The following is a 25,130-nucleotide window of genomic DNA, read 5'->3' as shown; positions in this document are numbered from 1 at the left end:
CACACAGTTACGAGAGCCAACGTTCAAACTTATTGCTTGAACATGTGAAAAGTAAAGCGCTAACCCACTTGTTCGCTGTTGATAAATATTAAAGATGCAGATGAATCAATTGAGAACGACAGAGAAGTATTTAATTGAGGCCATCAACAGAGAAGTCTGCCAAAATCTGGTATGCAAACTTAGCTCTCCCCGAGTGATTAAATCCCGCTGATAAACTCGGCTCAATCCTGACACTGAGGATCAGTCGGGGACATTTAAAACCCACTGGCATCAAAGCCTCTGACAAAATTGAGGGCAGTCTGAAACACCCGATGGACTCCAGCATTTTAATCTCACCGAGGGATTCAGGATGCAGTGTGCAGACTTGTGTTCGTGCGGAGGAAAGGAAGGGAGGACAGGGAGGAGAGAGACAGAGTGAAAAGATCATTTGGAGATTGTATGTGGATGGACATATACAGTATACATCCATGTGTTTCTAAGTTTGGAATAACATACATAAGACATAAAAAAGACTTTGAGACGCTGACTGGGGGGTAAAACGCAAACACTAAATTTGAAGGAAAGCTAAAAAAAGAAAAAGAAAAGAAGTGCTCCATCCAGTGCCCCTCGTATCACAGGTGAGGAAGACAAATGTGTTGTGGGAAAAGCCCCACGGTCGGACTGACACCTTAAGAACACACCCTATTCTGATTAACACCAAGCAAAAATAAATAAATAAACACAAACCTACCAAGAAACCAAAAACCAACATGACTAAAACTTTTTCCACCAATTTTCTACTGCAATGTTTTGGATTGTAATTAACTGCCCTAAATGTGTGCTTGTGCAAGTAATAATCAATATATAATAATCCCATTTTCTTTCTTGGTTTGCTAATGAGTTCGTCAAGGGAAGAAAGGAGTATTTAGGAGGAGGAACCGGGGTGATGATGCGGCTTCCACACCAGACAACGCAGACTGGGGCTCAAACCCATGGGGCCCAGTACAGAACCCTGATGAACACCACAGGAGTCCGTTAGGGTGTGTCTAACCAGACCTCCGGAGGTCTCCATCTAGCTCCACAGTGTGTCCTGTGCTGGCTTCCATAGCCTTCCTTCCAAGGAGTTAAAGGAGGCGAGATGTTGGATACACAGGAACAATGATGACACAGAGTCAGAGAAGAACAATGGCCGGGGTCTTTTCGCTGGAGACGGTTCAGATTATTTTTTTGGGGGGAGGGGGGGTTGTTGTTGGTTCGGTTTTGAGAACGGTCTCTGCGGGGTCACTTACACGGAGATGCGGGCGAGGAGAGTCCGCCGTCAGGGGGCGTGCTGTTGGGTTTAGAGTCGGGCATAGGGAGGGGCACTGGGCGGGCCACTGGGGGAGGTGGAGGCAGCAAGAAGGAGCCTGGCATTTTGCTCTGGCCGCTCCCGTTTGGCTGCAGACGACACAAACAGGGTCAGGAGGACGACATGCGACAATCCGCAGACACGGAATGAAAAAGAGGACGCAGCTCGGGATGCCAGGTCCAAAAAGAATATCCATGATGGTGGAAGGAGGGAGGGGAGGTGGTGGAAAACAACAACCAAAGGAATGATGGATGTGGACGGCATCTTTTTATGGAGGTGTGAAAACATAATAATCACCACGGGAGTGGAAGCTGGAGCTCGAGGGGAGCGGTTCCACTGGGGAGTGGTCCATGGTGGGTGGAGGAAGGAGGTGAGCAAATTATTGACTGGATTCATCCAGAAGATGGCAAGAAATCAAAACCATGGGAGAATACTCGTCTACACAAGCACAACACCACCAACGATACCAGCACCAAACAACCAAAACTCCGACTTAAAATCGTGAAAGGCTCGTGATGAAGACAGAAAACACGATGACACAACACAGGTATGTTTGACTGGAGGGTGCCGTGACCGGTTCACTCTCGTGCTGATGGTTGTAACGTCTGAGGGGTTGGGTGGAGCAAAGAAATAATTGAAATCAAAGAAAGGGGTGTGGGGGGAGGAGGAACGTCGGGGTCTGAAAGAGCAAACGGCAAAATGACATCGACAAGACAATACAAAGATTTGTGGAGCAGCTGAGTAAACAGATGTCTGGTTCACTGGTGTGTGGAGTGCTGCTCTCTATGTTGTATGTGGACAGACAACATCCTATAATAATCCTTTTGCATGCACTGTGGACACTCAGTAATGACAATATCATTATGGGAATATTGCATTGTAAAGCAATCACCTGCTCTGCACAGGGTTGAGACCTTTAGAGTGAGACTTCTAAACTTTGGACTCCATCTGTTGTTTTGTGGTTTAAATTTGCCGTTATAAAAATGTTTGGACAGATTTTTAGTACTTTCAAGATGTACAATTAAAGAAACGTAGGGTTTCAAATTCAGAAAATGTAAGCGCCCAATATTTAAAAAAGCTATTGACGTTGCTAAAATTAGGTTCAGTCAAATTCAGATAAAAAGTGGTTTCTTAAAATAAGATTACATTCACATATTTCTAAATAAAAGATTAACACCACTGAGGATTAATGAAGCCTAAAGGAATTGATCAGGTTACGTCGCATGATTCAAGAACCAAGAAAAATTAATTTAACAACTTTTATCATTGCTAACGCTTCATACGCTACGACTACAATAATAAATCCTGCACGCTAGGCTCACGGTGTGGCATCTGCAGTCTCGGCATAAACGTCACATTTGTAAAGCGACAGCGGGTCAGGGGCTCTCTTACCTGTCCGGCGGCCTGCCCCGAGCCGTCGGCACAGACGAACTGCACAAACTCCTTCAGGGGGTCCTGTCCAGGGTGGTGGTGGTAGCGGATGGTCGGGTGGGTGAAGTAGGGGCTAGACTGCTGGATGATTGAGGGAGACGGGAAGTGCAAGGCCGAGGCTGAAGCACGGGGACTCCCTGCCAACAGAGACATTTCTGTTAGGAACACAAGCGGAGAAGTTCTGCTGAGAGCGAGTGAACTCCTGCAAACTCTGACAGATGAGATGACGTGGAGTTTTCAACGGATGACGGTGACCACAAATCACCACTGGAAACGGTCAGAATGTTGTTTTGTCAAAAAGCTGCGTTCAAGTTCACAGCTATTGTGGGCATTGCTCATAACGTTTTATCGCTCCAATAAATGTATACAGCTTCATGGAGGGGATTCACACACACACACAAACATACACACTAAATCGATGCACTTGATGATCAGAAGCAGCTTGCGAAAAGAAAAAGAAGCACAAAGAGATCATTGAGCGCCGTCTTAAATTAGCCGCTCCTGACGCCTGCCCGCCATTTTGAGGGCATGATTCATTGACGTTGACGCAATTTGGCATCCAGACGCCAAAGCCGTTTGTCATCTGATACATTTTTGTTTTTCCGATGACAGAACCAATCTGAGCGTTCACACCATTTGTATCTAAATTGATGCTTTTCTATTAACATGCTTTGAAGCCTTATATCTGTAAATATATATGTATGTGTACACGACAGGTGTGGGGATACAAAATTGATCACCATTAGACGTTAATAAGCTTATGGGGAAAAAAAGAATTCCCCCTTTTTTAAAATAAAGGAATTCTCACCAAACAGAGCTGCATGTAGGCGTGAGAGGGGAGCCCAACGACCGAACACAAAGCCCTCTCTGTCAGACCTATATCCATCAGTAAAGCTCCTGGGTTTGTATTAGGAGCCTGAGCCAGTCTGACACCCACCCCGTCCAGTGTCAGGCCCCCCAGCTGCCCATGTTGGGCTGCCAACACTCTTTGGTTCTTGCTACTTATACATTGTGTGTGTGTGAGTGTACTTCACCAGAGTGCCAGGCCCGTTGCATTCACTCCCCCCCCTTCCCCCCAGACAAGAGCCTATGCCTCTGAGCCCAGCAACACCTTGCTCCCATGTCAGGCTGCCTGTTCCCCCAGTGGAGCCGTCTCCCTGCTTCTATTAGTCCCCTACTAATCCCATTAGAGACTGGGTGAAGGCCAAACACTGGGGGTATGGGGGCAGGTTGGGGTAAGAGGGAATCCCTACACCCCCTTACTTACTTTGATACCAAGCTTTGTTTGTCCTGTCAGATAAACCCCTTCGTCAACACGAGCCAACTAATGTGTTCATTTACTGTATAAAAGATAATCATTATTCTAAACACTTATCCATTACTTTCAGCCAACTATTCCAATAATGTACCCATTACTTAAAGTTAACAGTTTGTCTATTACTTTTATCCAACTATTTCAATTATGTATGTATACATTATATTTATGTATTATTCTTTTAGATAAGTATATTAACCACTTTTAGCTTGCTATTCCTGCCCAGATCTTCTAGCCCGCTCTTTCGACCTCTCTGCTTGCTTTCCAACTAGTTTTCACTACAGTATGTGAATATATATGATAATAAACTGTGCCCTCAGCACTGCCACCTCACGTCTGTATATTTGCTTTCTCCGTGTGCTCAGGTCTTTAAATTGCCCTTATGTGGAGATGCAAATAGGAGTAGTTTTCCTGTGATTGGCTGCTGGCCTGGAGGGACAAACCCAACCAAAACCGATGCGAGAGGCGAGCCCGAGCACACTCCTCAACGCCACCTCGCCAACCCGTTAACCCACGCAGAAGAACAACAGCGATGATGATGTGGTCGGCACGTTCACGCTGGCACAGGAACAGTTCCAACTGTGAGAGTTTGTGTAAAAAGATACAAATCAAAACTGTATACATGACAACTGCTGGCCACAACACGGACGGTGTGTGTGTGTGTGTGTGCGCGCGTGTCAGCGTGAACAGGGTCTGTCAACAACCACGGAAGAAGCTTTAACGACACGGCGGTCGACTTCATTGCTTCACATCAGCTCGTTGGCTTCAAGCCTTTGATGGAGCTGCAGAGCTCAAGCACACGGGTCATGTTCTCCAGCGAGCTCCTCCACTGGGGGAATTCAGTCGGGAACTTTGCAAAAAGAAGAGGAGGTCCCCTTTTTTCGATCTGTGGCGTGGTGATAAAATAAGGAGCGATGATTTATTGTCAGAGCTCCCGGCTGTTTGATATGTGATGTTATCGCGAGCTGCTTGTTTCAGCCTGGTGGAGGATCAGCGGGTTCACATTGGTTCTACTCTTGCCAGTGGGAATAAAAAACACATTGGAGATCCATTTGTTCACTCTGTGTGAGGAAAAGAAATAAGAAGCAGTAAAGAAGCAGTAAGAAAAAAGAAGGGATAAGAAGATAGGGATCAGAGAAGGGGAAGGATCCACGGCCGTGCTCCTCCACCTCGCAGTGCAACGCTGACAGGAGAACCAACTGTTATTAGTATCACAGGGACTCAATAGGACGGGGCCTCAAGACCCACTTCATGGTCGGTCGATATTGTGCTTCAGTGGTGCACACTTAAACACTCACAAGTGCAATTCATGAAATTACCCACAAACCAACTGCCACAAAGAGCGTGAACCTGGAGATCTGGAGTCCTATGTAGTTTCTCCATGTGGCCACGCCAGGATTTAAGGCTCCAGTGGTTTGGTATCGTACTTCCAGAAAGATTCAAGAAATGGTCAAAACCAAAGCAGGAGATATGTTGAGTTAAATATTAATAAATAATAATAACAATAATAAATAATAATAAAGCTCCAAAAAAACGTTTCCCATAATGCAACTCAGTAGCATCTTTCACTAATCCCACCTTGCTCCTAAATGACGATCTTTTTTTGTCTGCAATTACATTTATTATCTAATAAAATAAACATAACATTTCTGAACAAAATGTTGCCTATTTTTTTTATTTTGTCTTTTAGATATTACTTTAGTAGGTCTTAATTTCTGCCTACTTTTACAAGAGATATTGTAAAACATGACAAGATAATCCAGGAGTCAGTGAGCAAACGACACGTGATTTGAACGTCATTTTTAAGGCATTAGGCACAGAATAAGAGCACGAACGCCTCACAATCAGCTGACATTTGTGCAATTAGGACATGAGGACAGAACAGGCAGCAGCAAACCCCTCTGGACCTGTTCTTCCACTCTATAACAAAAAGAAGAAGAAGTCTATATAGATATTTAGAGAAGTATGACCACCAACCATCCACCAGACAGACCCAGAAAAGACACCACACCCAGACTCCCAGGTCACCAGCTTGACCCTACGAGGTCAGAAGGCCCAGCCCCTCTCATCTCCCAAAGACACTGCTCCCACCTCTGCACCAGGGGGGGGGGGAAGAGGTGCGGGGCCCTGAAGAAGTGGTTTGGGGTGGGTAGGAGGAGATGGTGAGGGATTGGGGGGAGAAGAAGGAGTGGAGAGGGGGCGGTCAGGGGGATCTGGAGCTGGGTTGGTCTCACCTGGTCTCACTCCCGCCAGCATTGGCAGTGGGTGGTGGGTGAACGCCATGCGGGGGGACCTCGTCTGGGAGGACAGGGCGCTGAAATCGTATTTCCCCGGCTTCTTAAGAGAACCAGGCGATGAGAGTCCTGGCAAAGAGGGGATCAACAAAATGGCAGAACAGAGACGAGGTTTTAATCAAACATGCCTGCTTTTTTTGGTTTGTTGTTTTTTAATTTATTGTTTTTACTTCAACTTCTTTAATCTTAAGTAATAAATAAAAATTAAGCTTCATTCTCCTTTTTAATTTGATTGCAAGAATCTAATGATTATGATTGAAATCAATGGATTGATCGGTCGATTCATTCATTGATTTGTTGATCGGCTTAACATACAGATGGGTTCTGACAGTCCGTTGTGCGTACAGTCGGCGGGCTGTACCATGTCTGTGAGACTGAGGGGAGCGGGCAGCGGGGTTGGAGGGCCGGGGGGGAGAGGCCATGTTTTGAAGCAGCAAGGGGGTTCAGAGCAAAGGGGCTGACGGGAGGGGGGCGGGGGGTAGAGGCTAGAGGGCACAGCGTCACAGTGAGAGAGAGGAGAGCTGGGAAATGCAATGGCGGTCCAACTACTGTCACCAATATCCAAAGTCCTTCCGGTTTCACTCCCGTAAAGAGTAAGAGGAGGGCGTTCGACAGGCACTCACTCGGGCCTCGTCTCTGGGGCAGACTACGCCACCGCGCTACACTCTAGAGGTGACGTAGCGCCCTTCTGCCATGTCCCACGGGCAGGTATTTTACGTCCCTGCCGTTAAGTTCAGATGTGCAGTATTTCATAAAAGGAGAGCTTGAACTCTCTCTCTCTCTCTCTCACACACACACACACACACACACACACACACACACACACACACACACACACACACACACACGTCCCCCCTCTGTCTAATGTCGGGCTGAGGCTCGGTTCAGAGCGGGCTTGCTAAGTACAGGCCAAGGCTCGCCAGCGGACCAGAAACATGGCCAAAAGTGTGAGAACCGCAGGGCGAAGAAAGGAGGCTCTCTTCTGTGATCAAGGCCTCGTGTGGTGGGGCACTGAGGGTAATTTATTTTGATGTATGGTGATTCAGACTTCTCAGGGTTAGAAGAGTGTATTTGACCCCTGACGGGGCCCGCACTGTTGAATATACGCAGAAATGAAACCCTGGAGAGCGAGCCACAAACCAGGCGGACGAGGAGGAAGTCAGGAGTAGGAGGACGCACGGGCCTCCGTCGCTCTCTCACAAACTTGCTCCGCAATTGGTTGCAAGAACACAGTGATGAACAAGCTTGGCGAGCGAAAGGCCCCCATAAAGTACTAAACGACACAATATTCACACATATAAAACCAACGCACTCGAATAAAGACGTGGGCAATTTCGACATGGCCCGGGGAGATGTGGAAATAGATTTTTACGAGCGAGGCATATAAAGTCGCAGAGAGCAGATCTCTAAAAGGCTTTCTCTTTAATGCCACACCGGGAAATGTTTTATCACTGTTTACCCACAATGCTCACAGGGCGCAGCTGTGCGGCGTTGTGTGGGCACCGGCGAGTGTAGACATTTTTTTTAAAAAGGTGGGCGCCGCCACTTATGTTCAAGCGAGGCGCATCACGTGACTCCACACGTAGGTGGGAGGAACGGATACAATGAGCAGGGTGAGATTCATTTTAATCAAGGTTTGATTTATGAAAAAAAAAAGTGTCAAGACAGAAGAGCACAAGATGCTTTTGAACCAATTTTCACAGCGAGAGGAAAAATAAGGCTTTCATTGTCGTTCAAACGTCGTACGTTTGGCTCTAATTCTGTGGGAGGAAGACAACGAGATGTACGTCCGAGTTGGGAAATATAAAGATATAAACAAGTGGAGTAGAAGAACAGATGAACACTGAAAAAGGGTACGTAAAAAGTTTCCAGAATCCGATGGATCACATCTCGGATACGAGTTCACAAAACCGGTAAAACTTTGCGTAACTCGACCCGTGACTGTAACCGCTTTGATTCACTCCCACAGCTCTCATTGGTCATTTCCTATGCTAATTTGCATTCTACAGCTTACTTACATTACAGAATCATATTATTGCATTATCAATAGCGAATATTGACGCACTGTCACTTTTTTATAAACTGTATTATTATTATTTGTATGTAAATCTTTAATGTGCACAGTTACTGCGTATCTGTCGGACTTAGATATACACTCTCTGTGATGTTGAAGTATAAAGTATCATTAAACAGACGATCAAGACGAGTACTACGGAGTACTCATGGTTCATTTTCACCAACACAGTGAACACAGCGTGAAGACTGCGCAAGTTCAATTACAACCGGCTTATTACGCATACAAACAGCCTTTAAATTACACATATTGTTTTTTCCCCCTAATTATCCTGCGTCTCTGCCGACATATCTGGCGTGGCGTTACGGCGAGGAGCGGCAAACGAGGCCCAGTTGCCCAGTGAAAAGCTTTGTCTGATAGAGCTAACAGAAGCTACTCTGATCTCACACGCGCACACGCACACGCACACGCACACGCACACATACACTTGTTCTACATTATTATGTCCTGCTCCTGGCACACTGCACAAGCAGACTGGCGGCCAATTGCTCCCTTGACCCTCTAGTCTTGCGGCTCTAACAAGCTGGCGACCACACAACCCCCCCCCACCCTGTCAGAGTACTGGTCCGGTAGCAAGTGCACCAACACACACACAAACACACTGAAGAGAGAGAGGAGAAAAAGAAGAAGCTCACACACTGATCTTTCAGGTGAGGCAGAAACAGAGTCGTGCCCCTCATTAACTGCCTCACACATCGTTAGCGCTCGTAAACACTGAGACAGGAGGAAGGACGTCTTCGCATCACCGCAACCGCACACCCACAAACACGCAAATGATGCAAGTGCTATATTTTGTTTTTAAGCCCACAACACCAAATAATTAGCTGGAATTTACCATCAATATCATCCCCCCTCCCTCCCAGCAGGGTTTCCCCACCCGTGAGCAGCAGGAGCAAGCAGGCAGGAGCAGAGGACGGACCCGATGATGAGTCACATGATCACCTGCGATGCCTTCGGAGCGTTTCGGGCAGGTAGAGAATCACCTGCCATGAGGCCCTCCCCCCCCTTTCCCTTCTTTCCTCCCTCCCTCCTCTCCATCTCCTCATCTCTCACTCCAAACACCGCCGCCACCATCACCGGAACAGATGTCTGCTGTAACCCAGTAGCTCCCTTTCGCTGTAGACACATGGAGGCGCCATCTGGAGCGGAACACCGTTCCTCTCCAGATTGCGCGAGTGTGTGTTGTTACGTGTGTGTGAATGTAAATTAGCGAGAGAGAGAGAGAGAGAGAGCTGAAGTGTAATTGTGTGTGTGTGCCGGTTGTAAGCCTGCGTTGCCAGTGAGTAAGCTTGTCTCATAGACAGAAGGCGCCTTGTGCGTTGATGACACACCTGAGCGCCTTCAGTCCTGTTTGTTTGGGTCGTGTGTTTTTGTTCCTTCTTTTTTTCTCTCGGCGGCGCCTTTCGGAGAGGCGGTTGAGTCAGGGCCCACGGCAGGTGGGACGCCACTCAGCGGCTCCGTCCAAACAACCGGCTGCGTGAAGCGGCTATCCGACAAAACACACACACACACACCCTCCTCTGTGTCTTTCAACACTTCCTCTCTAAGGGCTCGACAACAACATTGCGACACCCAAGGCACTTAGCCGAATGCTGCTGACAAATTCACACTGCCTTCAAAACCTGTTTGTGTGCATGTAGTGTGTGACAACAATGTGTTTTTTTTTGGGGGGGGGGGGGGGGGGGTATGATAATGCACATAATTACACATTGAAAATACAGTAGATCGTTTGTTTTTGGTATGCACCAGAGATATCGGATTTCTTCCACAGATTTTACAACAACATCTTCGAGCAGACAGGCGGTGGATGTTGTGGAGCTACTGGGCTACCAAAAGGCTTTGGTCAACCCACAACAGACCACAGCAGACATCTGGCAGGAACAACCCCACCCAGAGACCAGCGTAGCCAGAGAACGAGACACGAGAGACCAAGAAGAAGAAGAAGAAGAAGAAGAAGAAGAAGAAGAAGAAGAAGGGGAGATGCAGAACAGCTCACGGGAAGTGCAAACAGACTTGGAAAATAAAACAAGGCAAGGTGTACACAAGTTGAGGGTGGTGTGAGCGGAGGCAGAGCACGTATACATGTACACAGTATAATGTTTAATGTTGTTCTAACCATGGTAAGGAAACTGCACTCCATCGCTCTCATGCTTAATCTTCCTCTCCTGCACACTGGCCAAATGGTGTTGCACTGAAAGGCCAAACGGGAGAAGGGAAGAATTAACAATAGAGAAGGGGAGAAGAGAAAAAAGACAGAGACAGACATGGAAAGAATGAGAGTGAGAGAGAGAGAGAGAGAGAGAGAGAGGAGAGGGGTGGTTAATTAACGGGCAACAAGGGATTTTTGAATGTTATAGAGTGCAGCAAGTGTCTATAAAATAGTTACATCATTACTGCTCACGGCATTAAAATGGCAGCATGTGAGTGGGAGTGACGGTTAGAAATGGAAGAATACATAAAAACAGCAGAATCAAATACCGAACCCAAGTTAATAGACATTAAGTAGATTGTAAATACATTTGACATGATACCATAATGGTGGTTAGCGAGGTTATGGTTTTTAGAAGTGAATGGGTGATTAACAATGGAGCTGCTCTGCTGTTTGGGAGATAACTTACTTGCTACGGGAGGTAGATGAAAAGATCGATACACTGTCATGACTGTACGGTACATCTGGATTGGGTCCCTTCCCCCTAGTAAACGTTTAGTTCAGGTTTCATTTGAGGTGTCCACCGTTGAGACTTGTGCCTCCGAGCAATAACAACCGAAGTGTGGTCGGCGCTCGTATATGTAAACTTAATACTGGAACAACTCTACAGTACCGTGTCATTTGAAAAACAATGTCCAGGCCCCTCAGGATGATCCACAGACTTTACCGTTTTTTTTCTGGGACACTTTGGGACCCTGTCTAGAAATAACTGGCATATTGTCTCTTGACAGACAAATGTCAAATGTTTTCAAATGTTGTTTTGACGTTTTTAACCACAAACGATATTTCCCCTCACTTTCAATGAAATAGGTTGGTGGTAGAAGTTTTAACTCTGCAAATAAAACCCAAACTATCTGTGTGCCCACTAGGAAAACAGGAAATATAGTTTGTGGGGTAAGATGGTCCTTTAAAGCCCCACTGTGTACTGTAAAGGCTGTAAAACTGGGCCGTGGCATAAAGGTGGTCCTGGTGTGCTCTGGGCTGGGCTTACAATGTTGTGAGTAGAGGTTGTGAATGGAGGATGATGGTGGGGTGGGGTGGGGGGGAAGAGTTGAGCTGTGGCTTCTGGTCCATTTAAAGTCAGTTGGTGTCAAATCTACCCCTAGAGAAATTATTAATAAACGGCCTGAAAACACATTTTGTCAATCAGCTTGTTTCTACAAGCGATGATAACAGTTTATAGCTCAGGATGTTTTTCTTTCTGAACTTAAACTGCCATCTATTCAGTCATGAATACTTGAAGGAATAGTTCCAAGATTTGGGGAAATACACTTATTTGATTGGAGAGAAAGAATAAGACAACTCTCATGTCTGTACAGCCGGTTAGCTTAGCATAAAGACTGGAAACATACTTTGTATGTATGGGCTTGTCATGCTTTATGGCTTATGACTTGTAGGGTTTGTTTTCTGGTAGCACACTAGTGGAAGTGGTTAAACAATACCCCCCCCTATCCCAGCTAACCGGCTGCTGAAACAGAATATTTTCTGAAAATGTCAAACTATTTCTTTAACGTCTGAGAGAAATAAACACGTTTTAAGGGGCAATTTGATGTGAAGCTGCCTGTAAAAACCCTGGAGGAGCTGCTTCTGTTCAGAAATCCGAATCAAATGGTCTGACATGACGTGGACCTCGGCCCTGCTCCAGGGAAAGGCGTCCGGGAAGCATGCAGGATGAGATGGGAAAGGCCGAGCCGGACTACCTGCATCCACGTCATTGGGCCAACCGCTGGACTGGGAGCTGCTGCCAGCTGCCGGGGAACGGCCCGAGTAGAAGACATCGTCCACCGGGCTCTCCATCTCGCTGTCGTCAATGGACTTGCGCTTGTTGGAGCTGAGAAAGAAAAAAGAGAGGAGGACGTTGGTTGACTTCCTGAAGGAGGGAGAAGGCGGAGTAAGAGGAATGTCTTGTATTTTAAGATGAATCACATTGTTTGTTTGTTTTTTCTCCTTATGTCTAACGGGAACTAACAGGCACTGGGGCTCTAGTGAAGGCACGCATATCATTAGCGGTCCATTCGAGGACAACGTATGGGTGCGGACCTTCCCCGTAGCCAGGCGTGCGTCTACATGAAATGAAGTTGAAAAAAAGAAGAAAAAAGATTCTAAAATGTCACGGCTTCCTTTGCATGTTTTCTGGTCGCTTTACGGTTTCAACCAAAGGGGACAAAGCCGCACAACTGGGGACAGGGCGAGACGAACATGAGGCCATGTGTGTTCAGCATGCTAGGAGCGCAGCACGAAGACGCTGGAACTCATTTCTACGCGTGTCGGCAGATTCCTACCAACTCGTCACATCTGTGGCCGATAAAATGGAGGGGCCGGGATGTTTCAGCATCCCTCCGCCGAATTGTGCTTGCGCCCGTGTGCATATCTGTGTGACATGCATGTGTGTGTGTGTCTTTTGTGTGTGTGCGCCACCGCCTGTTTTACATTATGACCAAGGGAAACATTCGGTAATGAGTGCGACTACCTCCGTGGTAGACTTGCATAAAGCTCCATTTCAGTCCTGCAGCGGGAGATGGGCAGAGAGAGAGAAGGACAATAGAGGGGAGCGACGGGAGAGAAAAGACACAAACAGAGACGGACAGATTGGCGGAAGGGGGGGGGAGAATGAGAGGGGACGAGAAGAATCAGGAGTAAAGGACGGGGGGAGAAAAAGGGGGGGAAGAGAAAAAGAGAGACAACAATCAAAAAGCAGAGCAAGCTAAGCATAAAGAACACGGCAGCGTTAAGGGGTTATAGGAGAAGTGAAGGATATTAGTAGAGGAGATGACGAAAAAAGTACATTTTGAGTTTGCATGTGTTGCATGTGTACCTGGTGGAGGGGGTGGAGGTGATGGAGCGCCGTCCCAGGGTCACCTGGTTGATGTTATAGTAGCCGGGGCTGTCCAGGTCAGCCAGGGAGAAGTTGGGTCCTGTTGCCGTCGCCACCGGGGCTGAGGGAGGAGCACACACACGCACGCAAACACACACACACACACACACACACACACACACACACACACACACACACACACACACACACAATATAGAAGAATAAGAGGAAAAACGACATGCTCTTCATAAGAATTACTGTATTTTCTGAAAGGGTTAGGGTGGTGTTTTATCTATTATTTTTAGCCACTTGCTCCATTGCTCTAGGGATGGAAACTCTGTGACGGGGACTCTATTATTGTGTGTGGGACTGAGAGAGAGAGTGTGTGTGCGTGCGTCCGCACTGGTAAGAAATGATATCTAGGAGTGTAGGAGGGAAGCTGCTCCTTGTGATTTCCGCCACTAAGGTGTTACAAGGAAAGCGACCATAGGAAGTGGACGAGGAATGAAACTGCGAATGTGTCTGCGTTGGGACGGACGGGGCAAATTATAGGCGTCACTTACTCTGCGACACACGGACCAGCTCGGCTACGTTCCACACCCCAGAAGTCACAAAGCAGTCCTGGAAACTCAAGTGGCCTGGGAAGAGGAGAGAGGGAAAGAGGTGTGTGTGTGAGAGAGCGCACTGCACGTACCAAATGACATGTGGACGGGGATCAGGACACACACGCACGCACGCACGCACGCACTCATGCTCGCACGCACGTACGCACGCACGCACGCAAACACACACACACAGGGATCTGAAGAACACATGTATGGAAAAAGCTTGACACAATGCCAGCGTCATCCAGTGGGACCATGTGTTTTCTGTAAGATTTAACAGGCTGTTTTTTTTGATACTGTAACATAAAAAGGAAAATTTGGGTTTATTACAACTCGGGTGTTAATTTCACATCTTTGTCCGTCTGCTCTATTAGAGCTGTACAACATTCAGACACCTTGTAAACAGGCAAACCCCAAAATATAAATGTTTCTCTTATCTGTAGTGCTATACATCAATAGGAGGAATCGCCCGTAGAGATGTCTGCCTTCTCTTCAATATAAGGGATGGCACTTGGCTTTTGTTGCTAAAAGCACTGAAAATATACATTTGAAAAACGCAACAGGACCTGGTTACTCAAGATAACCCACAGACCCTGAGCTAGCTAACCACTGAGCTAGCTAACGACTGAACTGGCTTACCACTGAGGTGGCTAACTAATGAGCTAGCTAACTAATGAGCTAGCTAATCACTGAACTGGCTAACCACTGACCTGGCTACCCAATAAGCAAACTTCACACTGAGCTAACGAAACCACTGAGCTAGCTAACGTTACAGCTCAGCACAGGAGGACGCCATAGAAGTTGAAATCGTCCATGAGTAGATTAACGCTTCCATCTGCACGGTTATTACGGTTTTCAGTTGCTCCGACATGTAACTGCTCACAACAAGGTCTGTAGATTATTTGGAGTAACCGGATCATGATTTCTGACACTGGAGGCTTTGAGAACCACAAGCCGACTAGTTTTATTATATTGGAGAGAAGGCAGACATCTCAATGGTCGATATCTCAATCATAAACAGATAAAAATCATTTCATGTCAGAGGAAACATGTACTTTCGATTTTGAGGTGAACTGTCCCTTTAATCGGGAGCCTATCCTAAACTGGTTCCCAAGTCTTTTCTCGAACACATTTTGAAGACCTACAACTAAGCTAGCTCGTTAAAAATGTCCCAAAACAAAGAATTGTCAAAATGATCCACAAAACTACGTTCTCAGAAGGGGAGAAGCACAAAAGCACACACGCCTCAGTCTCAATGTTGACTTTCAAAATAATGGAGGTGTACGTTTGTAGTCCTGCATGACTTTGTGTGTGTGCTATGCTGAAGTTTCGTTAGCCTCCCTGAGTTAACTCTGTTCATCCGTGCTCCATAATGTCCACATTCCAATGAGCTCCTAAGCTCCAGGGTTGAGTGAACTCTAAATCCACACCATTCCTTCTCCATTTCATCCCTCTCTCCATCTGTCCATCACTTCCTTCTGCCCCCCCTTCTCCCCCCAACCTCCCATCTTTTTCTTTTCAAATCCGCCTCCCTTCACTTTCCTCCATCTCTCCCCTTTTCCTTTCGCTCTATCCCGGTCCGGGGTTAACCGCATGATGGGACGGCGCATGAGGTCAGCACTCGGTGGCGGCCATGTGGTTCCCATCTTCCAATAACGTCAGTGTGATTTATGAGCGGGCCACCGCAACAGCCCCCCGCCTACGGTACCATCGGCTCTTCTTACCATAATAAACTTAGAACCAACTCTACCGGGACGCACTCGCACACAGAGAGACGTGCTTGTTAGGGGTGTGTGTGTGTGTGTGTGTGTGTGTACACACAGTATGTGCATGTTTGTTAGCGTCTGTACAGGTGAGACTGCTAGTAAGTCACATTTTAAAAGGCAAACGGGACAAACTTACCATTTGGCGGGGGCTTGACATCTGTGTCTCCTTGCTGGTTTGAGATGTCTGATTGTCCTGATTGTTCTGAGAGAGAGAGAGAGAGAGAGAGAGAGAGAGAGAGAGAGAGAGAGAGAGAGGTGTTTAGTTAGAGGAGAGACGTCTGGATGCCACTCAAGGTGAAGGTGGCAGGTTTAGCATCAGAGGGAACACTTCAGAAGAGAATAGGCCACATTTCTTCTCACTGAACAGAGACACACACCCCTATTTAGTTATTTTATTTAAACTTTTTTATTTATTTTTGGCTTCAAACCCACTTTGAGGGACTCCCACCCACTCAAATGTACATGCACACTATTTAAGGTAAAGCCTCAGACAGTGGAGGTTGGGTAGAGCACTCGAGGTTCGAACAAGGTGGTACGGAGAAGTACGAAGAACAAGAAGAAAGTACTTTCTTTCTTTTTCTCTCTCTGAGCTTCGTTTGGATTGCATCTCCTGTTTGTGCTAACTATTCTCTTATTTATAGACCTTTTTTTACTGGCTCTATAACACACACGCACATTTAGTAAAAGGCCTCAGACCCTTCCCTGACGCTGAGAGTGACTTAAACCGTACGTGTTCTCGAGTCATTGTTTGGATCTGCATCTCCTGCTCGTGTTTACCTTAACGTCTATAGAGAGCAGGTGGGCAGAGAGCCACCTGCTCCGGGCTAGTTTTCTTTGGCCTCCGCCGGCTGCCATTCTTCTTCAGATGCATAATGCGGCCTTCTAGGAGGCTTTAATGGTCGTACCACGGACAGCGTTCGGGCCAATTACCCACCTCGCAAGCGCTGAAGCTTTAAAGGCCGCCCTGGGTCTCCCTCGCCTGAGAGAGAGAACCCATCCAGTAAGCCCAAATCGGCGTCCTAATCTTGGGTGGCATAAGTGGCAGCGATGTGCCAGCAAAAAAAACAACAACATGCTGCACCATTCACGTCGTCTGTGCATCGCCCAAGAGCAACAACAACAACAACAACAACAACACAAAGAGAGACAACCAAATCATCCCTCTGGCTTTCGACAGTAAACACACAGGAGAGAGAGAGTTTTCTCCTCTTTTCTCGCGCCTCTCCTTCCTTCATTCTCAGTCCACCTTGGTGTCTTCCTCCCTAGTCTCCTCTCGTGCCTCGTCCCGTCCCTGCTTCTCTCTTTTCTCTCTCTCTCCCTTTCTCATGCGCGCGCTGTCGCTCTCTGCGGAATCCTGGCAACCATCTTAGCGCTTGGCAGCCATCTTAGCTTTGGCGGTAGCCGTGCATTCCTGCTAGCTGACGGCACACCCACACACACACACACACACATGCTCGCAAAGCACTCTCTCTCTCTCTCTTGCACTCACCCAATGGTCTGAAAAGATAAAAAAGACCTACAGTGGATATGCAATGCAAATGAAGGGAGGACAAAATTCACCAGGACGTTTGTCTTCAGTCCTGCGATGGCCCGGTTGTTACGAAAGACAAGTTCAATAAAAATAGGTGATGGACACGATCACACGCACGCACGCACGCACACTCACTCACTCACAAAGTACACAGGGAAGTACACGACTGCCTCAAGGCAAATGAGGCAATCGTGTAGGATGAACCAAGAACAAAATGTAACTGAGCCTGAGGCCATTGGCGGCATGCATCCCGACAATTGCAAAACCGCTAAAAACCTTTTAAACCTGCGTGCCTCGGAAAAGAAATACACACACCACGGTTTCCCAGTCCCAAAAAATTGGGGTGCCTGGTTGTCATGGCGACAGGGATGGCACACCGCAGCAGCCCACCGAGTGGTTGACGAAGGCCGCATGCACGTTGGGTCCTTTTTTGGCACCTATATCAGTGTTTCTGCATTTTTAGATCCACTTTGCTGACATTGTTTTTCGAGCAAGTTATTCAGAACTTTGGGGGCTTTGTGGTCTCTCTGAGCCGCTACGGGGCGCGGGGGGGCGCACAAGATGGACAGGAACATGTGTGTGTGTTAATATGGACGGTAATGGCCACTCCACCCCTGTAAAACACAGGCTGCAGAGAGGCAAAGGCCCGCCCCTTCCAGCGTCCTCCATCAAAAATGATATGATAGTCAATGGCGAAAGATAAATTTCTATATTTTTTTGTTTTGACACCGTGACCTTCGTTAGCTTTAGCTCGCTGAACATAAGTGTGTTTTGCCTCTGTAAGCAAGCAAAATATTGTTGGTGTGAATACATCCTGGTTACAAAACACATGGCAGCGGAGAGACATCACTTTTTTTTGGGGACATGGTCCCTTTACACAGAATGTAACCAAATGAGCATTTGGTAACATGAATCAGCCTTATCTCCTGCACACAGTCGCCCCAAGGCCCCCTGCATACGCCTCACCAGAGATAATACAACACACACACACACACACACACACACACACACACAGAGGCCATCAAACACACCGTGCTATCGCTCTAATCGCACACAGAGCGAGTCCATTTGTTTCCTTGGTCGGCTGAATGATGAACTCCTGTGCAAGTGTGTACACAAATGTTAACACTGGCCATACATTTATCACACGGCAGATGCAGACGAAGGCTAATAACTTACACCCGGGCTAATGTACACACACACTCAAAGATCACACTTACTTAATCGATCCATTCATCATACGCACAACAAAAACAACATACCCCCCCCCCCCCTGCCCCCCTCACACACACAAATCATTAAAAGACACTTTAACATGAAATTGCACACACATGCTCGGTCACACTAATGGACTCGTGGCACATATTCATACACGGGTGCTCAAACAGAACAGCTCAAAGTGTTTGTTTGTGCGCCACACGCACCCACACACACACACACACACACACACAGGATGTCTCTCATATGACATGGAGTCCACCGTTCTATTTTGGTTCTCACAAGTCCCCAAACGTTATGGGAGTGCCATACTAAATTACTGGTGCTCCGGGTCAAAAACTATGCTGGCCAAAAAAAAAAGGCCGGTGCCAGCCGAGGACCGGCAGCAGAAGGCCGTAGCGTTGTCGGCCGCCGTCCTGTATATAAATATGTGCGTCTGCAGAGCGGAGGCGCGACCTGTATGGCCCGTGACCCCGTTTGACTCGGTGCCTCCGCCTCCGCCGGGCTGTGCGTGGTGTCATTCAGGGACAGACGCGGTTCAGTTCACAGTCGAATGACAGGGGCCTCTTCCTCCGGCTGCTTGAGAGCACCGTGGACAAATCCGGCACTGTTCTCTCCCTCTTCATCTCTCACCCCCCTTCACTCCTTCATGCTATAAACCCCCCCCCCCCCCCATCATCCTATACGAGCCGTGGCGTTCAGGTCCAAACCCCGTTGTTTCTGTGTGTGTGTGTGTGTGTGTGTGGGGGAGTAGTATTATATATAATGGAGCGCGTATGGAGACGGATGCAAAGCAGACGGATGCAAAGCAGACGGATGCAAAGCAGACGGCACTGATTGACATGTATATACGTATATATACGGTATATAAAAATAAATAAACACACACACACACACACACAGTCTCGCCCCCTCTCTCCACCCCCACAACCCACCAGCCTCTGGATAAAGAAACCAAGCAGCCTCCCCAATTGGGTTTCGCTTAAGAGGTTTATCGGTATGTTGCTAAAACATTTCTGACCTTTTTTTTTTATTTTTTATCTTCTTAATGCGCTTTAAACTATTCCAACCTCCCCCCCCCCCCCCCCCCCCCCCCCCCCCCCCCCCCCCCCCCCCCCCCCCCCCCCCCCCCCCCCCCCCCCCCCCCCCCCCCCCCCCCCCCCCCCCCCCCCCCCCCCCCCCCCCCCCCCCCCCCCCCCCCCCCCCCCCCCCCCCCCCCCCCCCCCCCCCCCCCCCCCCCCCCCCCCCCCTTAATCCACGGCTATACCACACAGATGTTCACTCGACTCTTTTATTGGACTTCATTTAAACCTCTTTTTTTCTCCTCCTCCTCCAACACCTCGTTCATCCCCCTCACGTCTCTCTGCTCTTCTCGACCCCCTCTGATTTGTTTCCGGTTTTGAAAACTTAAAAATGGCGGCGACGGGGGCGGGACGCCAAAAAGTTGCCCACAGAATGTTTCTTGTGAATTTGCTTCATTACGTATTTAGATCTGAAAATTCACATTTTGGTTGAAGTTATTCAATTTATTTTTTCTATTTTCCAAAGCCTTTCTACAAACGTTCCCGCACGATGCTGTTGCTACGTACGTCCACACATTCAGTCTGTGCATTCTCTACACTGTAGGTGATGGAAAGGTCACACAATAAACAAACTAACGCGACGCATCGATAGACCAGTAACTGTGTTCTGAGAGGTACAAAAATGGCATTTTGTCAATGGAGCCTCGTGGCTTTGGAAAGGCCTGTGCGACCGCAGCGTTGTAAAGCTGTGAAAATGTTCCACATATAGCGGACTCTTAACTCAGTATTGTTTTATATATATATATATATATTTTTTTAGGAGTCTGAAATACGTTTCGCTGCAGCACTACATTGCTTCGCATTGCTTTCTTCTGACAGAGTGGGCTTTTACATTTGAAAAAAAATGGGAGATGGCAACGAACCTTTATATATATATATATATATTAAAAAAACGTTTTATATATATATATATATATATATAATTTTTTTTTAAAAAGAGTATATATATAATATATATATCAAATTTGTTAAAAAAAAAACGATCATTGAACCAATCAGTGGACCTGCTGGACCAACCAGAGAGACCTGCACCGAACCAACCAGCAGGTCCAGAGGAGGTGGACTCATGTAGAGTTCTGAATGTGAAGATGTCGGACACATTATCTGCCCAGAGAATTATTGTCGTTGATGCTGTTTACATTCCTCATGATGCTAATTTAGAAACAAGGAATGTACCACAATGATCAGTAAATGATCCTTAAAATAAAGTTGCCTAATTCTCTCACCGCTGCGGCTCTTTCTTCCGAAGTCCTAAAAAAGAAAAGTCTCCTTCACGTCCTTCCTTCGTGACGTTTTCTGCAGAGGAAAAGTGGTTAAGGAAAAGACGTGGAAGGTTTTATTTTTGGACCGTCCGACCGCAGCCCGAGAGCAGCCTGAGAGGCCTCCATGCACTCGCTGCCCGAAATCTACCGCTCATTAAACGTTTGGGAAAAAGTGAAGGCGACTCGGGTGAGCGGATCAACATTCCTGTCGACTCTCAACTCACACAGACTTCAGTGAGGGAATTGACCTGAAACAATAAATAGTTGAAATCACCCTGAATGACTGATAACGCCACACGCTCTCTGTGCTCAGGTTTATAATGAAGGACTGCCTGCATCCTTCTAACGGTACAAATGTCCTGTGACTGGAAAGATGGCCCATTGACGGTCAACGGAGCGTTCAAAGACTGGAGGAATAACACTCGGGGTTTTGGGATGGATTTTCCCTTCGGCTATTTTTGACGCTTTATTTAGCCTCCACGTCCGCACCCTACCTAATAAACCAGCAGCTTCAACGGCACCTTCCTGTCTGTTTTGGAGGCACCGAAACGTTGACACCCCTCCCCCCTCCACCCCTGAGTCTCCAATCGTGGATCTCTGTTCCCACGCGTGGCGTGGAAAAAGTGACGCTGGTGCCGTTCCGTTCAGTTCGCCCTGGCGTGTAACTGCATGTGACAGCGCGGGGCGACGTGATTCATTGTGAAATGTGTTTTTCTGTGCCGGCATTCGTGGCGTGGAGTGTGAACGCGTGGGCGCCAGACTATAAATACATCACTCGGGGCGGCTACGGATGTGTGACTGTGTCTTACGTTTATGATGTGATTTTTTATTAATTATTTTTTTTAGAGCGGAGCACATGTTGAGTCCCGGTTTGGAGATAAAGCTCGTAAACATCTGTGACTGACAGGTCGAGCAGCCGAGTGTGGGAGGGAGACGGGCGCTCTTTTTATATATATTAAAAACACACAAGCGCGCATCGGCGTGCGGGGAAAGCGGCTCGTGGGAGTATTCGCACGTGTCTGCTCCCCACGAGGGAAAAGGAGAGAGTTCAATAAATTGAGAGATATATTTCCTGTGTTGGATGCACATCTGTGTTTTTCTGTGTGTGTGTGTGTGTTTGCGTGGCCAAGCCCTGTGCCAGGAAGGAGCAGGTGTGGCGAGGCAGCCCCAGTGTTGCCCCGTTGCCCATCTGCGTGGCCGTCTGTGTGCCGCCTGCGCCCTCTCGGTGCCAGCGCCACACGGGGGGGGGGGGGGGGGGGGGGGGGGGGGGGGGGGGGGCGCCTGAAGGGATTCAACCATAGGGATAGAGAGGAGGGTGGGTGTTGGGGAGAGGCTGGCTGGGTGCCCATCTATGCCCCCCCCCCCCCCCCCCCCCCCCCCCGGTTCTTTTATCTTTTTTGTGCGCCCATGCTGATGAGCTGTGATGCACAGGGAGCGAGGATATGAAGCTGCTATCAGAATACACTCAGAAACGTCCACCATTTTTCTTTCTTTCTTTTCTACGTGTGTCTTTCAGCTCTGAAACCTCTCTGTCGTTACGTCCACCCTCTCCCGTCAAACTGCATCTATGCACAGAGGGCGCTATTGCTCCAGTTGGCCAGCAGATGTCGCTTGTCGGTAGTGGAGGTGGAGGCGGTGGGTCAGGGGGCAGGACGCTGCAACACATGCTAAATAAATCTGCCTCTCGCATGGTTGAAGTGTGAGGAGAGTGGGGAAGATTTCAGTGGGGCTTTAGCGAGAAGGGAGGGTTCGGGGGTGCATAACTCCCTTCAGTCAAAATTTCGACCAACGACTAAAATATATGTGGCTCCACATTATTAATTCGACATTTTCAAATGTTTGAACATTTCCATTCCAAGTTATTTTTGTTATGTCCCTGAGTCCCAGCGGGCCTGACCCCCATGGACAGAGAGGAAAACAAGAAGAACACAACTGGACTCGTGACACCGGCAGGCTGATTTAAACCGGACTGCTGATTTTCGTATATTGAGTTTCATGCACACAGAGCCGAGGGTAAGACGTATAGCTGGGATTACGTTTCCCATGTTGTGATATCTCTGTGTGTGTGTGTGTGTGTGTGTGTACGGGGCGGGCACAAGAGGGAATGGGTATCATGTGATGCAAGTCTTTTGCCAGGGAAAGGGTGAAAGAGACCGACAAGGACGAGGGTGGGGGGGAGTAAGGGGAGAATGGAAGGCAACAAAAAAAGGGAGAAGAGAGGCAGACAAGAGGACGTGGAGACGAGAAGTAGAAAAAGAGAGATAGAGGAAAAAAGGGAGATGGTGGGGAATGATAGACTGAGAACGAGTGGGGGGAGTGAGAGAAAGGGAGAAGGGGGTGGGGGCTTGAGGGGGGAGGGGCTGTGAGAGCTGTGGGAACATTTTGCCTCGCCAAGAAAGACGTGAGCGGAGAGAATAAAAGGGGGGAATGAGCAAGAAAGAGAGACTTGTTGGCAGAGCCGAGGAGGAGAGAGGAGCGGTTGGGAGGGCATAAGGGTGGAGGGGGCGAAGGCAGCGTGCAGGGGGCATCAGCTAGGGAGCAGGGTTGTAAAACACACACACACACACACACACACACACACACACACACACACACACACACACACACACATACACCAGCAGCACCACCACTTTGTAACAAGCCAGTTACTCTCAGATATCTCCCCCCCCCCATTGACAAACCTCACACACACATAACCAGTGTGCTATGATCCGGGGAAACCTGCCACGACTAAACATGACCTCTCTCTGGCTGGACGGTCTTGAGGGTCCATACTCCCCCATACCAGGTCACTTGCCCCCCATCGGAACAAATCGGCAGCACCAGAACTCAAGAGCAAGGGAGCCGCTCTGCTACTTGCTACTTATTATTATTAAAACTGGTGACGTCCCGGTAAATCATTGTCAGGGTGGGTCGTGAGGATTTCCTCCATACGAGTACTCTTATCGGTTCTATTGCGCTCTAGCGGCCTGCTTTGAGAGTGGCAGCAGGCAGCTAACGGAAGTCGCATCGAGTCCCATCAGCACGCGTTCAAGCTCCACCTCAGTCAGAAAGAGTTGGGCGAAGGTTTGATCATCACGTTCTCTCGTGATGTGTTCATATCATCTTGGAACAAGGTAAGAAAATGAAATACAGTTGTCAGAAAGATGATCAGGTCCCAACATGGCACATGCACGCCAAAGCAATGCGTTGTCTCCAAACTCCTGTTCATCATAAACTCAACACACAAGATGATGATGAAGATGATGATGATGCGTTGAAGTGCTCTGAGGGTTCAGTACCACAAGCATATTTTGCATCGTAGTCGCATTTGGAACATAATGTGAACAGAATGATCGTTCCGATTAGAAGACGACGGTGTCACGCGTCCCCCGCTCCGCCTCCCGGTCCGGTCCCTATACCCTCCTGGGACCCGGGGAACATGAGCACTTTATTTTGGGTTTTGTGAACTATGCAAATAAACGCTCCCAAATCTATCTGGGGCTTGGAGGACGTACTTTACGAGGGCCGTAAAAAGCTCCACACAGGCACATAAAGCCGGCCCGTAAAAATAGTGTGTGCTCTGCATAAATGCCCATTTGGACTAATGAATTAGGGGAGCGATGAATGGTTCTGTAAAAAACCCACATCCTCCCTGGGAGTTGCCAACGGAGGCGTGATGTATGACGGGCATGATTTGTGAGGTGGCCTGCGTGTCCGCTTTTTTTTGCTTTGTTTATACACATCTCTGCAACTACTTTACAGCATGAACAGCGTGTGCATGACTCACGCTGCACATCTTTAGACCTTGCAGAGCGGGAGATCAAATAAGGACACATACACACACACACACACACACACACACACACACACACACACACACACACACACACACACACACACACACACACACACACACACACACACACACACACACACACACACACACACACACACACACACACACACACACACACACACACGAGGGGCACAAACGGTGGCCACCGACCTGCTGTAAACTTGGCAGATCTGCATACCTACAGCGTGAACTGAAGATTTATTCTTCCAGCTGACAAGAGAGCAGGAAGAGGGGGAGGACAGAGAGAGAAAGAAAGAGAGAGAGAGAGTGAGCGCAGATGAGGCCGAAATGAGGGCACAGCTAGAAAGGCCACCTTTGACCACCAGCTGTCGCCCGGGCCGCGTTTGATTGTATGTCTGCGTC

The 25,130-nt window shown here is 48.0% G+C and overlaps 1 protein-coding gene across 11 annotated transcripts in view; it reads right to left on the bottom strand.

The window, feature by feature from the left end:
- The window catches only part of nfixb (nuclear factor I/Xb), a 118,543-nt gene that overhangs the window by 8,637 nt on the left and 84,776 nt on the right, over positions 1-25,130 (bottom strand). For 4 of the 11 annotated variants that reach the window (XM_034539264.1, XM_034539266.1, XM_034539268.1 and 1 more), the window contains 7 exons: positions 15,973-16,038; positions 14,029-14,103; positions 13,466-13,586; positions 12,351-12,481; positions 10,558-10,632; positions 6,308-6,436; positions 2,720-2,895 (listed from right to left, as the gene is read on the bottom strand). In XM_034539264.1, the coding sequence (XP_034395155.1) occupies positions 2,720-2,895; positions 6,308-6,436; positions 10,558-10,632; positions 12,351-12,481; positions 13,466-13,586; positions 14,029-14,103; positions 15,973-16,038 (773 nt within the window). Of the gene's footprint in view, positions 1-1,268; positions 1,417-2,719; positions 2,896-6,307; positions 6,437-10,557; positions 10,633-12,350; positions 12,482-13,465; positions 13,587-14,028; positions 14,104-15,972; positions 16,039-25,130 lie in introns of all 11 variants that reach the window. The other 7 variants (XM_034539270.1, XM_034539271.1, XM_034539267.1 and 4 more) reach the window with 4 other exon arrangements.

Source organism: Cyclopterus lumpus, chromosome 8 (genome assembly GCF_009769545.1).
Source record: "Cyclopterus lumpus isolate fCycLum1 chromosome 8, fCycLum1.pri, whole genome shotgun sequence".
NCBI lineage: Eukaryota > Metazoa > Chordata > Actinopteri > Perciformes > Cyclopteridae > Cyclopterus > Cyclopterus lumpus.
The sequence above is the reverse complement of the archived record's forward strand: the minus strand, read 5'-3'. Positions and strand labels throughout refer to the sequence as shown.